Below are 13,609 nucleotides of genomic sequence, written 5' to 3'. Positions count from 1 at the left end.
TGGTCAAGCCGGAAGTCATTGCACTCAGGCATCACCCAGGGCAGCCGTGATAATAGAACAACTGCAGCGAGTGTGTTCCATCCTGTCCTCAGAAGAGTATGAACTAACAGCCGACCATAGCTAGAGAGAGAGAGAGAGAGAGAAATTCTAGTCCATAAGTCGATTTGTTTTCGTACACACTTTAAGGAAGTATTATTTATAGTTAATTACTTACAATGGCTTTGAGTTGCTTTGGAGTTTTATTACATTAGGTTCGCAGAAACCACCACGGAATACACCTTTGGAGACGACGGAAGGAATTTTCTTGGCACCATACTGCATGACTCATCTAAATCATTTCAGATTTATTTTTTCCGAAAGCGCTGCTGTGACTGCACTTTGTAGAGCTCTACTGACTCAATTTGTTGTCGGACGAATGCAGAGCCACATATTCTCTTTTCGATTGTTGTTTAGAAGATATCTCCTTTTACGTGTAGGAATGGGGATCGAGACCCGGGTCCATAAGGACCGGGTTCACAATTTCTAAAAACCTGAAAATCATAAGATCCGAGTGGTACTGCTATCAAGTCTTGCGGGCCCTACAACATATATTATATCTCGAGAGACAAGTCATGTCCTTTTGAATCAAAACATTGCTTCACAAACATACATCGATTGCCTAATGAGGTTAGGGAATTCAAGTGAATTGCCTGCCAATCGCCGTTAAACTAAACAAAGAAGAGTTGAATTGGCTCACCCCTTGTTTGTTTCATTTCTCATTTGGTCAGTTGGTGGTTTAATAGGATGGCTGACCGTGCAAACGTTCAAAGGCTTGGCTACATTACAGGGAAGCCAAAGCTTAGGAGGAAGCGAAATGCCATTTACTTTGGGCATAAATGCCATTTATGCCTAAAGTAATTTCTTCAAAATCAAGTCTTGAGCACCTCAACGTTGCGTATCGTGTAACACCAAAAACAAGTTCCTTTAACTGACATTGGAACACCACCAATGCCATTGCAGGACAATCCTTCACTCATGCTGCATTCACCCCAACTTTGTACCAAATCCCGTTCAATGTAATTATGTATAATTGATAAAATCCAAAAATATGTCTTTAAATATGCTATTTTAGAGTCCCCCATACACTCTTGCTGCTGGCTAAACAGCCAGCTAGTGACTTCCTCTGGCCAGCTTGCTTTCTGACCTACTTAAATGTAATGTCTAAAATCTGCTCCACGTTTTCTTCCATTGGTTTTTAACATGCCAACATCTGAGAGCTTAAAAAATATGTTTTCCAATAGCGATGTAAGGTTTTAAGTTTCCTGGATAAAAATGCATGATTGAATAGACTGCAAATAAATTTTTGTTATTCAATTAACAGGCAGAGACTTACAGTTAAACAATAAAAGTATAACAAGTTCTGTTACAAATGTTTTGTTGCCCCGCCTTTCCTTCAAATAATACAAAAGTATCAATAGCGGTATCAATAAAGACTTGGTTTGCGAGGGAGTCTCCAAAATGGATTCCATATCCATTCAAATAAATGATCCCAATCCCTCCATCCTCACGGGAGCGTATGCATGAAGCGCAGCAGGCACCCATTCAATATCACACTGGAGCCTGTGACAGATATTGGATTTGAACCAGATGAGCCAGGCCGCTTGTGTTATTACAGAGGCTAATCCCCCCTGCTCGAGCACGTCATGGTTCCCCAACAAAAGTGTTCCCCCAATGTTGTTATGTCCCCTCTGATTCAACTGTAACCCTACCCATACACACATAAGCTGCTCCTCTACCGAGTATTAGCCTCATCGAAAAAAAGAAGAAAATACATTTCATCTGTGTGTGGCGTTGAATCTATCCTAAGATCTAGTCAAACAAACAGGCTTGCGCTCTCTTTGTGGATCTCTGTTGAATCAGATAAAGGGCAGGCGAAAGAGCAGGATGAGCATGGGGTGTAATATTAGTAACCTGATACGAAATGAAAAGGTAAAATGCTTGAGGTTGACGGTAGACATGGACTAGGGACAGTTATTGTTGTTGTTGTGGATGGAGCAGGACAGTAGCTCAGTTGGTGTGCAGTAGCTCCCTGCTGGTGGGGATTTGTGACAGACAGGACAAAACTGGAGGAAAGGCATTGCTGGTCATTATCGTTAATCCCTGTACTCTCTCACCCGATATCCTTTTCTCTTCTCTCTGTATCTCTGTGTCTCTCTCTGTTATGTCCTTCTCCTGTAGCCAACTGGCCCGCAATGAAAGGTATCACATTTTACCTATCCTCTTTTATAAAAAATATATATAATTGATATTCACTGTAAACAACATGGAACATTAAAACGTCATGTACCTAAATAACAAAGTCTAAATGTTTTACTCTCTAAACAGTAAATGCCGAACCCAAAACATGGACAAATGCATCATATCAATAGTACTTTTCTAGTTGTCCGACGGTGTTGTTGTTCTCGGTGTTGCTTGCAGAGCGGATGGAAGGCGGTGGTCTGTGGCTTCTGTTCCGTCCTCTGGTTACTGCACCAACCCACCCAGCTCCTCGGTGTCTGTGAGTACACTCACACAACACCCCCTGTCGTCCTGCCTCTCTCTCCCTGGCTGCGTTGCTCTCTGTCTGTGTCTCCCACCCCCTCACGGCGCTCTCACCAAATCATCATCATCACCGTTGAACACACGCCCACGCACGCGCTCTCTTGCATTGTGTATCTGTGTGTTGTGCCTCCCCTTGACTTTATCAAACATGCATCTGCTTTCTAAACCAGTGGCCTGGGAGGGGTTAGCTCCGTGTGTCAGTACGGAGCCCCCCTGCCCACCAGGCAGGGGGTCCGGGGTCCTCCATGCTGCCAGGCAGACTGCTGCTGCAGCCTGGTAGCTAATGACTGTGTTGCTGTTGCTACTGCTCAGATTACAGTGACCTTCATCACTTGCTTTCATTTATATGACTTCAGAGACAGCTGACGGGACAAACTTTAGATATCTTTTATGAATTTATATTGATATATATCGGGTTTCAATGGTTGCGTGTTTTACAGATTGGGATGGACAATTTTCTTTTGAGGTACATTGTTTTTTATGATGATAGGTGGATGTGTTCTGGAGTAAGGCATCGCTAACAGATTTCTACTTCATTATCATTATCATTCATTGCTATTAGATTATCATGTCTGCTTTTATCCAAAGTGATCAACAGCGAGGTACAGGTCATTAGAGAGGGTTAGCCATCTTGCTCACAGATGCCTACAGACACCAACCATGTGTCCAAGTGACACAACCGACATTTCCTTTTGCTGTTTTTGTTTATACAGCTTTTATACACTTTGACAAGCAAAGCAGGATTGTAGGTCAAGCACTGTGCTCATCACCAAACCGTCAGCTATTAGTTATGTTTATTTGAATTTGTTGCTGCCCATTTTAGCCGCCTTTCCAGAAACCCCGGAAGAGTACCGGAATTGGTTGGGCTGATCGCTAGGAAAACATTAAAAGGTGTTTTTCAGATTTTTCCTTTCTCTAGATGACCTCATTGCCCGGCAAATATTAACATAACAGCTCATTTCCTCGTTTGACCCTTCTTGTGTGGGGGACTGGGGCAAGTGAGGGAGTTAGCTGGTTATATGGTTAGCTGGCTGCTGACAGGTTATCTACCCAGGTAGGAATCTGGGGCCTTGCGGTCTGTGAATAAAAACCAAAAGCAGAACAATAAGCGGGCCTTCTGTCCCGGCAGCGTTTGCAACGGCGGTCACCACATGGCTTGGAGACGGTGAGGTCAGGCCTCTGGGCACAATGCTCCTTTCAGGCCTGGCTGTCACTGAGGCCTTTATCCCGCATCGCTCGCAGCTCACACTCCTCCGGTTTCCTCTTTGGCCTTGTTTCTGATTGCCTTTCTCTTCCCGCCGTTAACCCTAACTCTTACTCTCTATTCACCTCGCTCTCCCTTCCTTTCTCTTTCTCTCTTCGTTTCTCTGTCTGTCTGTCGCTATCCTTCATTGATTCAGTTTTTATTTATGTCGTTCTGCTTCCCCTTGTGTTGCCTCTTGTCCACCGTATGGTTTCTTCCTGTCTTAAGGCAGATTAAACGGGTGTGCGTCTCAGAAGGTCTCTTGTGAAACCTGACCTCCAGAGCAGGCAACTCATAAAACAGAGCGGCCCAGTATGTCACACATTGTGGTTCAGAGAGGTTCAAACTAAGCAAGCAAAGGGTCTGATATGACACAAGAGCACACATAACCACATAACGCATGCTATCAAGGATATAAAATAATTAACTTGCATAATAATAATGATATAGGCGTTACCGCCGACTATATTCATAGAGTAGTTATTCAGTTTTTATTTCAACGTGATATCCAAAGCTACGAAGAAACATACAGGTCATGAAGCTTCACTGGACGGAGAGAGAGACAAATACAGACGATTGGGTGTTTCGGCATTGCTCTGACTCGCATGCAGCACAGGACGTTCTGAATATCTGAAGCTGATGGGAAAATGAAAAAATGAAAAAGTGTAACATTATAACCCTCTTTCCATTCCACTCTTTCTCTTCCTCCTCCACCCCCACTTCCAGTCCTCCTCTTCCCAGGAGTTGTTGCACCAGCTGCCCCACCAGCCCACACAGGACGACCTCCACTTCCTGTTCAAACACTTCCGGAGCACAGAGAGCGTGGCGGACGAGGAGGCAGGCCACGCCCCGCCCGTCATACGCCTCCGCTCCCGCAGTCTCAGGTAGGCCCACACACCCCCACACCTCAACACCTGCTCACACCCATTTCAGACATGACCACCTTTAGACACCCTGCACATCTACTGGCACACCGACCTTCAAACTACCTCTCGATCCAGCTTAGACCTACCTATAGACCTACCTCTAGGTCTAGACTAGCCTCATGCTAGCGTCAGACCTACCTCTAGGTCTAGACTAGCTTAAGCTACCTTCGGATCCATTTCAGGCCTATCTTCAGACCCGCCTACAGCTCTCCCTCAAGTGTACTTCCAGCACACCTTCCCACCTGTCCAATTCCGTGACAATACTATCTTCAGTGTGAAGACACAGCTAAACTTCTGCTGCTGCGTTTCCGTGCTCAGTCAGAGCGGAAAACCTCTTCAGATACAAGAAAGGTCCCTTTAGCATTGTGAATAATCCTGAAAGATAAACGATGACTACTTCATCCGCACAGGCTGAACGTGACTAATGGGATGTGGCTCGAGTGGAAATATTAAACATGGCTGTCTGGTGAGCTCATGAATACTTGCCATCTACAGAGAGCAGAGCGCAAGAGATTGGTCATTATCTCAGAGCTGCTCTCTGTGGTGCACATTCCTAAAGAAGAAGCACTCTCAGCCGTGGTGTTGCTCTGACCTGACTCCAGAGGCTGCTGCCTAGGGCCTCTGGACACTCTTTATGAGTGGCTGTGGGGGGGAGGAGGAGGAGGAGGAGGAGGTGGCGGCGGAGGAGAGGTCTTGGTCAGGGATTGGGTTTCCCGTGACGCGTTCCAGACTGTCGGCTACATGGAAGGTTCTGGACCTGCTGGCCCCGGTGGTCACGGTGTCTCACCGTAGTAATCTAAGAAGTGGAGAAGCGTGTCATCTAGTAATGGATTAGGTCAGTGATTTAGAGACGTGGCTGCTGAAGGGTTCTGAACACGTTTTGTCCAGACTTTTAATCCTCAGAAGTACGAGCCTGTTATGAATCCAACCCCGGCTGATGGAGAGGTCTTTAGCTTGGCCCGGTTATGAGGGGCATGCCCTCTGTGTTGATCCCACTCTTTAAGACTGTCTACCAATCTAAAAGTAACGATCCACTCCAAGAAAATGACCTAATTGGACTGATGGATGCTTTGTGGGTTTATAATTGGAACGTTTGATTTGCTTAGCTGCAACTTTCAGCCCAAACCATGGAGGAAACACCCAGGAATCGTCTCCGTTGAGGCAGCTGAAGTTGTTTATTTGACCAGGACAAGCATTCATTTTGTCTGTTGGTCAAGTCCCACACTGAAATGACTGCACACACATTGCGTTTTTACAATTGCCCCGAAATATACTTTGCACAAGTATTATGTGAAACGATGCTGAGGGGTGTGTTTCCACTCTGCGATGGCGCCACACCATCTAAATAGACGGCAGCTCATGGGAAACCTCTCAAGGCTTACCGTTAGTGCTACAGCATGCATGAGCCACTCCAAGGAGACCCCTGAAATAGCATGTAATGTCTTATTTTGTGTTGGTGTGCAAGGGGGGGTGGTTATTTCTCTCGTCGATGATGACAGTACGTTGATTTGCAACGGCTGTGTCGCGATTCAAGAAAGTGAAACTAAACACCGTCATGCACAACAGATGTGGTCAGAAAGAGATTGTTGGTGAGAAGTGTTATCGGTTGAGGTTTTACCTGCGCATGCTCTGTGGCTCAAGTGGTATGGCAATACAAATTGTAGTAAATAAATACAATATTCGGTTCAGCAACAAATTACAACTTTGCTGTGTTGTTGTGTGACAACGATATAAGATTGCATTTTGTGTAGAGGAACTGATAGCGAATGGTCTGTTCTGAGGTCTTCCACATGTGGTTAATATTTACTTTTCATCCAGCGTGAAGACATGCCTTTCTCTGTACCAGCCAAATAGGCAGTCCTTCCTACTTTTACAATCTTTCGGTCTTTTTTTTAAGCAAGTTTTGTTTGTGTTTCTCCTGCAGCCCCGGTCGGACCTGTGGGACGTTTGACAACGAGATTGTTATGATGAACCATGTTTACAAAGAACGCTTCCCCAAGGTACGGCGAGCTCCACCTGAGCTCCTTGTTTTTACTTCTTGTTTTAAATGAGTCGATAAATGACCACGTCACAGTTAACAATCCTACTACCATTCCATGCATAGTCTCCTTTATTTTGTTTTTACGGTGCGTGTTTTGTTTAAGCCGTGCGTGCAGTTGTGCGCCTTAACTCAGGCAGGTCATCTCACACCATCCTGCATTCTCATTGCTTTAGTTCTCCGGGGCTTTGCAGGGTGTCCCGTGTTATGCCAATACCCCCGGCCCTCCCCTATACTAAATGCCTGGTGTGTCCCCCGCCCCTCCTCTCCCCAGGCCACGGCCCAGATGGAGTGTCGTCTGCTGGATGTCATCGCAGAGTCGTGCACCGGCAGTGCCCTGCCCCTGGCGGACGGTGTGCTGGGCTTCATCCAACACCAGCTGGTGGAGCTGGCCCGCGACTGCCTGGACACGTCCCAGAACGGCCTGGTCACCTCCCGGTACTTCGTGGAGCTGCAGGAGAAGCTGGAGAAACTGCTGCATGAGGTGAGGGGGGACTGTGTGTGTGTGTGTGTGTGTGTGTGTGTGTGTGTGTGTGTGTGTGTGTGTGTGTGTGTGTGTGTGTGTGTGTGTGTGTGTGTGTGTGTGTGTGTGTGTGTGTGTGTGTGTGTGTGTGTTTGTGTGTGTGTGTGTTTGTGTGTGTGTGGCTTGTTCATGCTTGTTGGGTATAGTTGCTGGTACAAGTTTGTACTGGTTACCGGAAGGCGTTTGTACTGGTACTGGTGTGGAAACATAGATTGAGTTTGTTGAAGTCCCAATATAGAAATGTACAATGTTCTCCATCATGGTATCCTATTATGATGTAGGTTGTTTGAAAGCATAACAACTCTAGGTAAACAATTTGAATCTGTTTTTTTTCTCCTAAAGTTTTTATTCCAATTGTCATCATTAACATTCAGCAATTGTAACAGTTACATTAAATGTCATTGCAAGGCCTGTAATTGCCATCTGGGACATAGCATGTCTTTGAATTATATATTTGCTATGAGAACATTGTATTTTACAGTTTGCGTGGTTTTTTCTTGAGGTTAACCATGTGATTTATTAACAACTTATGATTTATTAACATAACATACATACACGCAAGCAAATGGAAATGTGTGTGCTGCTCTATGCAAAAGTTAACCTTTTTTTATACAGATGGCTCGGCTAATGACACCATCTTACTGATGGAGTTGGCCAACATAATCGTTAGTCTGTTTGACAGGGGATTGGTCTATAAAATATACCTTCAGGGCTGTGGAGTACATTTATAATGGGTTGTACTGTGAGTCCCTTACCCACATTGCTCAGTCTTTTGGAGTTACTAGGATGCACGCTGTTGTTGTGGCTTTTCTTCGCCATAATACATTTATTTAAGTTTGTTGTTCTTCCAAGAGTTTTCTGGGTAAGAGAGCTGTTGGACTGGTTCCTGCTCTACTCTGAAAGAGAAGCGACATTGCTGATCATTATATAACACAGTCATCTTTGTTGTGCGACGGTCACGTGCGATGGCTAGGAAGGAATTCTCCTGGGCTCTGTGACTTTTGGCTCAAGCCGTGACAATCGATTGGTTGTTACTCATTATCACATTATGTGATTGGTGATGTGGACCCAAACACACACCGCAGAAATAAATGTTTTTTTCAGAACTTTTACTAACCCCTGCTAAGGTTTAATAGTTAATCGATGTCATGGCATTACGTTGTGACACAAACCTGTTGGGTAACCTTGCGTCTAACCTTGCGCACGCCTACACGGCGACTCCATGACCTCATTTAGCCCGCGCAATCTGTGTTCCTTCATGGCGATGCCATGCGAGGCTATAGTCGCGCGGTATATTGGTAATGGTCATTAATATTCAAGACCCATAATCTAAGCTGCTCAAGTGTTTATCCAGGGAAAAAAAATTAAATTTTCGTTGCGATTACTAAATTGACGACAAACAAATACGTCGGAAAATGCATTTACATAAACATGTTTACAAATAGGTTGGCTCGCGAAGACATTTTTTAATATGGCAATGTTTCCCAACCTGGGTGCCGGGGGTCCTTTGGGGCAGCCTGCTGTGTAAATGCAGTCACAGGAGATTTCTGACAATTACAACTAATGTTACAACCATTGCTCTAGTCTACACAACGTGTTCTTCCAAATACGTCTTGCCCCTAGGACTAAAAATCGTCCGGCCCTTCTCTTTTTCTTCGACCAGGCGTACGAGCGGTCAGAGAGCGAAGAGGTGACCGTCATCATCAAACTAGTGAAGAAGATCCTCATCATCATCTCCAGGCCAGCGCGCCTTCTGGAGTGTCTGGTAAGACGGGGGTCCGCTGGGGGGGACTCTTTCTCTGGGGTTCCAGGGGCCCAGTAGTGGTTATTATGTAGGATTGATTGTTTGTCAGGTCACTCACCAGCAGAGACCTGCTTGTCTTCTGCAACTAGGACATCAGTTATACTGTTGGTGTCCCACAAAGCCAGCCATGCATTAGTAATGTATTGGTTTTCAACCACGCGGTGATGTTGATATTTTAATTTAGTAACACATGCTGCATTACAAATCTGCTGTCTTGGTGACTACTCCTGTTTTTTGATTGGTTGGCTCACTCATCTTCAACCGCTTGAGGATGAGTGAGTGAGCTCAAGCGACCAACCGCTTGAGCGTACAGGTTTAATATCCATGCAACAGTTTAGAGATATTTTATATTCATTGACTAGTGATGATGTCTCGTCAGATTCCAATAATATACTGTCTCTATGTCTTTTTCATCACGGTTAGTGTGCTTGTACCAATGGTAATACATTGTATGAATGTGTATGAAATAGTATAAAGACACGGTTGTCCTTTTTGGGTTCATATTTCTTCCTGGTCTATTCAAACCATTGGGAGCTGAATGTTGATACATTCTACCACATTTAGCTAAAAACAGTACACAGCCCAAGTAGTAGTCCAACAAACAGCCATACAGTCAGCTAATGCTCTGGGCCCTCCTGCAGGAGTTTGACCCGGAGGAGTTCTACCACCGCCTGGAGGCCGCCGAGGGCCACGCCAAGGTGGGCCAGGGCGTGAAGACGGACATCCCCAAGTACATCATCAGCCAGCTGGGCCTCACCCGAGACCCCCTGGAAGGTAAGGCCGCCCACCGTCCCGTCTGAAGCACCGCTCTTCCGGCTGTTCTGTATTGATTTGTTGTTGTTTTTCTGCTGAGGCTCCATTTTGAGAACCCGATGTTCTCGACGTTGAACCTCCCTGTCTCATGTCCTCTCTCGTCCAATTAATTTGGCCCGATGAGGTAGCTGTCTGACTGTCGTCCAAATGACTGCTGTGGTCCAAATTACCAGTGAAAAGGTCTTGGAGGATTTTGGAATGGGAATCTAGACATCTTTTCTCTAGAAAGTTTGGTTTTCTTACATTGGGTTTGGTTTCAAACCATTGTAGTCAAATCTTCATTTTTGAGCTTTGGCACTTATTGTTTTGCTGGTTTAGGTTTGTCTTCACAATATGTATAGAGAATCCCTATTCAATATTTTCTGTGCTTACTCGTCAAGTTATTAGCAGCGCAGAGGGGGTTCATTTTCAGTTTCCGCTGTATGTTACTATGTGTACGGTTCATTTCCTGGCAACGCCCCTGGCCTCGTGTGAACCCCCAGCAGTGGTGTGTAGTTTGCCCACGCCTCCACTCACCATGGCACTGAGATAAGAGCAGTCTGATTAAACTGTTGGCGTGGTCCTGTGGTTCACCCAGCTGCGGCCTGCTAGACTTCACGTGAACCCATTCTTTATTTAAACCCTGAGTCACACAGGGCAAACGAAAGTAGGATTCAGATTTCAGTTAGTTAAAAAACAAAATCTGAATCACACCTCGAACGACTACTTCATTGGGCCAGGGGATGCAGAGCCCAGCTGTTCCTTAGATCAACACTTATTGTACATTGTGTTGTTGGGTAGTGCTGTATGTTTATTGTATCGTTTTGCCATAGTGTGGTTTGTGTTGTCTTCAGTTGCACTACGTTCAGACTGGGTATTTCTGTCAAATATCCGTTTGATCATTGAGATTTTTATGAAGGTTTTAGGTAATTTAGTCTTGCCCATTTGAGGTTTGTTAAGGAGTTGGGGTGTGTCCTCGAGTCCTGTTAAAGTGCCTCTGGGAGAGAGATGGTGGCTGTTGATTAAAAAGCGAGGCAAGTAAACTTGTTTTGGAAATGTTTCCTCAACCTAATTTAGATATTTATTCTAGGTTATAAAAAACAAAACAGGCCCATGTCCAAACAGCATTTAATTTGCTCCATAAACTACGACCTACTTGCTCACAAAGCTGATTTCTTTGTATATAGTTTAAACTATTTTTAAGAAACTGCTATGGATAACATGTATCCTATATGTCAGCAATGTATTATAATTATCCAGTATGTGTTTTTAGAATGCAATGAAATCAAATGCATGATATCAGCCCACAAAATAGCACACATCACAAATCCAAAGCTTTCCCACTTCCTTGAGAGATCCCAAAGTGGCTCAGTGTCCCATGCTAGTCTCCTGTGTCTGGGGCCCACCACGCCAGTAGCCGGGCGGAGGGCCTGCTGCTGTCCTGAACGGAGGTTAACCTTAAGCCTTCCACTGCCCATAGATGTGGCCCACCTGGAGCAGACCAGCCCTGGACACGGGGCATCCGGCCGGGACAACCTGGACGACTCTGGAGAGGTAAACATGAGCCATATAAATTATTATATAGGAGTATGATATAGGCATGTAAATGTACTGGTGATGATGATGAAGTGTAGATTTGAGTGGCGGCCACAGAGCGCTACTATTAGACCTCATGTATATCCGTGACACTCTTGTACATTTAGGCCTCTTAAGGCCCTATTGATGGTCTGAAACGCAAGTGAGAAGCGCAAAACGGAAGTAGCTTTGTGGGCTGGTCTCTACCGCTGTTGCTATTATACCGGCGGATAAATTACCCTTGCGCCCGACGCAAATCTAAAAAGGTTTGCCCTGAAGAAGCCTAATTACGCGTAGGTGTGGTTTGGGCGTAACGTGCAATAAACCAATGAGAGTGCCATCTCCCATCCCCTTTAAGAGCCATGAGCGCATTTGAACCTGACGAGTTGATATTTTGACAGTGCGTTTGCAGTCTCCAATGAGGCAGATGCATGACCACATGAATTTCAAACTTTAAATGGCTCAGTTTATGGCCAAATAATATGGCGTGATTCCCACATGGAATAGCGTTTACTTCTACAACTTCCGAAATGCTGAGTCGTCATGTAAATTTCGGCAAAGAAAACGTAACACACATATGATATGCGGTCCTGTGGCCACAACTGTGATATGCGGCAATACATTAACAAACATTGTTTCTTACCAGTATTGTATACATTATCGTTATCAACTTGTGTTCCTAATATGCATGTGTTCCCCTGTTACTGTACATTGCCATGGACTGTATTATGCGTTACATGTTTAGTTTGCGTGTGTTTAAACAGATGTTATTGGCTTGTACACGATGTCTGTGTCAAGAAATTATGTGTTTGCTGTACGTGTTTGCAGATGCATTGATTTAAAATACATTTTATTACCGCTGTTTCAGCTGTTCTTTCCCAAATAATTTAACCAACGTTGTCATTTACCGTAAAACAAGATCATGTTTTGGAAGGCTGGGATATAGCCTACTTTGCTCAGGTTTATTATTATTATTTTTTACATATGTTAAACGCATTTTTTTTAACGCATGGCATAGCCTACTAGTGTTCATTCATGCAGCCCCTATGGAAAAAAAACAACTTGAACTTGAACTTGACAGTTGATCATTATGATAATGATTGATGTGGAACCAGACAACACTGTGAAGTAACACATTTAGAATAAATACAGATGGTAAATATATGGATGATTATAACTTCAATACACGTGTAGTCGGAGAGCATTGCAAAACTTCTGCAAGGGTTCTCACTATGAGTAGCATGGGTAGAGTTGAGCAATTTTAACAACAACAGCGGTGCACTAGCTAACTTCCTGTTTCCTGTGTGTGATTCAGAGCCGGGTAGCGTTCACCCCTCCCCGCAGGAAGCCGATGGAGAGTGACTTTGAGACCATCAAGCTCATTAGCAACGGCGCCTATGGGTGAGTGAGGCGGGCTGGGCCCTTGTTTTGGTTTCTGCTGACTCATAAAGTCGCCGGCCCAGACCACTCAAACCAACAGTGGAATTATATATATTCTTTTTTTATTTGTTTCTATTGGATAATCATCCATACCTATTCCCTGATTAACATCCTCTGTTTTATGTCCCCAATGCCATGACAAGCAGAGCCCAGAACTGTGATGGATATAACAATATGTCAACAGATATTGTTGGATAAATCTCACGCTTGTCAAATCTGAATTCATTCTATTCAAGAAGAGTGTAGAGTGTTGCCAGGGTAGCATAAGCAGGAAGGGGCAGTTCTGGTGTCCGCCCTTTTCCCCATCCTTAACATTTCTTATTTCTTTCCTCTTTATATCCACCCTCCTCTTCTTCATCTATCATTCCGGTTCATCCGTCTTTCTCTCCCTCCCTCCGTTCATCTTCATCTCCATCCCCACTGTTCTGCCCCCTCTCCTCCTAATGTCTCTCCTGTTCTCTGTATCCTCCCTCTGTCTGTTTAAACATCTCCCTCCCTCCCTCCTTTCATCTTCCCCTGCTCCTCACGTCTATCCGGCACTCTGTGTCCTCCCTCCCTCCCTCCATATCCTAACGTCCCTCCTGTTCTCTGTATCCTCCCTCCCTCCATCTCCTAACATCCCTCCTGTTCTCTGTATCCTCCCTCCCTCCCTCCCTCCATCTCCTAACGTCTGTCCTGTTCTCTGTGT

General features: G+C 44.8%; 1 protein-coding gene across 4 annotated transcripts in view; it reads left to right on the top strand.

Annotated features, from left to right (window-relative positions):
* The window catches only part of mast3a (microtubule associated serine/threonine kinase 3a), a 32,566-nt gene that overhangs the window by 6,661 nt on the left and 12,296 nt on the right, over positions 1–13,609 (top strand). For all 4 annotated transcript variants that reach the window (XM_079750991.1, XM_079750992.1, XM_079750990.1 and 1 more), the window contains 9 exons: positions 2,218–2,238; positions 2,458–2,536; positions 4,550–4,707; positions 6,674–6,749; positions 7,062–7,271; positions 8,974–9,075; positions 9,756–9,888; positions 11,387–11,460; positions 12,797–12,882. In XM_079750991.1, the coding sequence (XP_079607117.1) occupies positions 2,218–2,238; positions 2,458–2,536; positions 4,550–4,707; positions 6,674–6,749; positions 7,062–7,271; positions 8,974–9,075; positions 9,756–9,888; positions 11,387–11,460; positions 12,797–12,882 (939 nt within the window). The remainder of the gene's footprint in view (positions 1–2,217; positions 2,239–2,457; positions 2,537–4,549; positions 4,708–6,673; positions 6,750–7,061; positions 7,272–8,973; positions 9,076–9,755; positions 9,889–11,386; positions 11,461–12,796; positions 12,883–13,609) is intronic.

The sequence above is a fragment of the Pollachius pollachius genome (genome assembly GCF_949987615.1).
Source record: "Pollachius pollachius genome assembly, chromosome: 14".
Lineage (NCBI taxonomy): Eukaryota > Metazoa > Chordata > Actinopteri > Gadiformes > Gadidae > Pollachius > Pollachius pollachius.
This window is presented reverse-complemented; position numbering and strand designations above follow the sequence as displayed.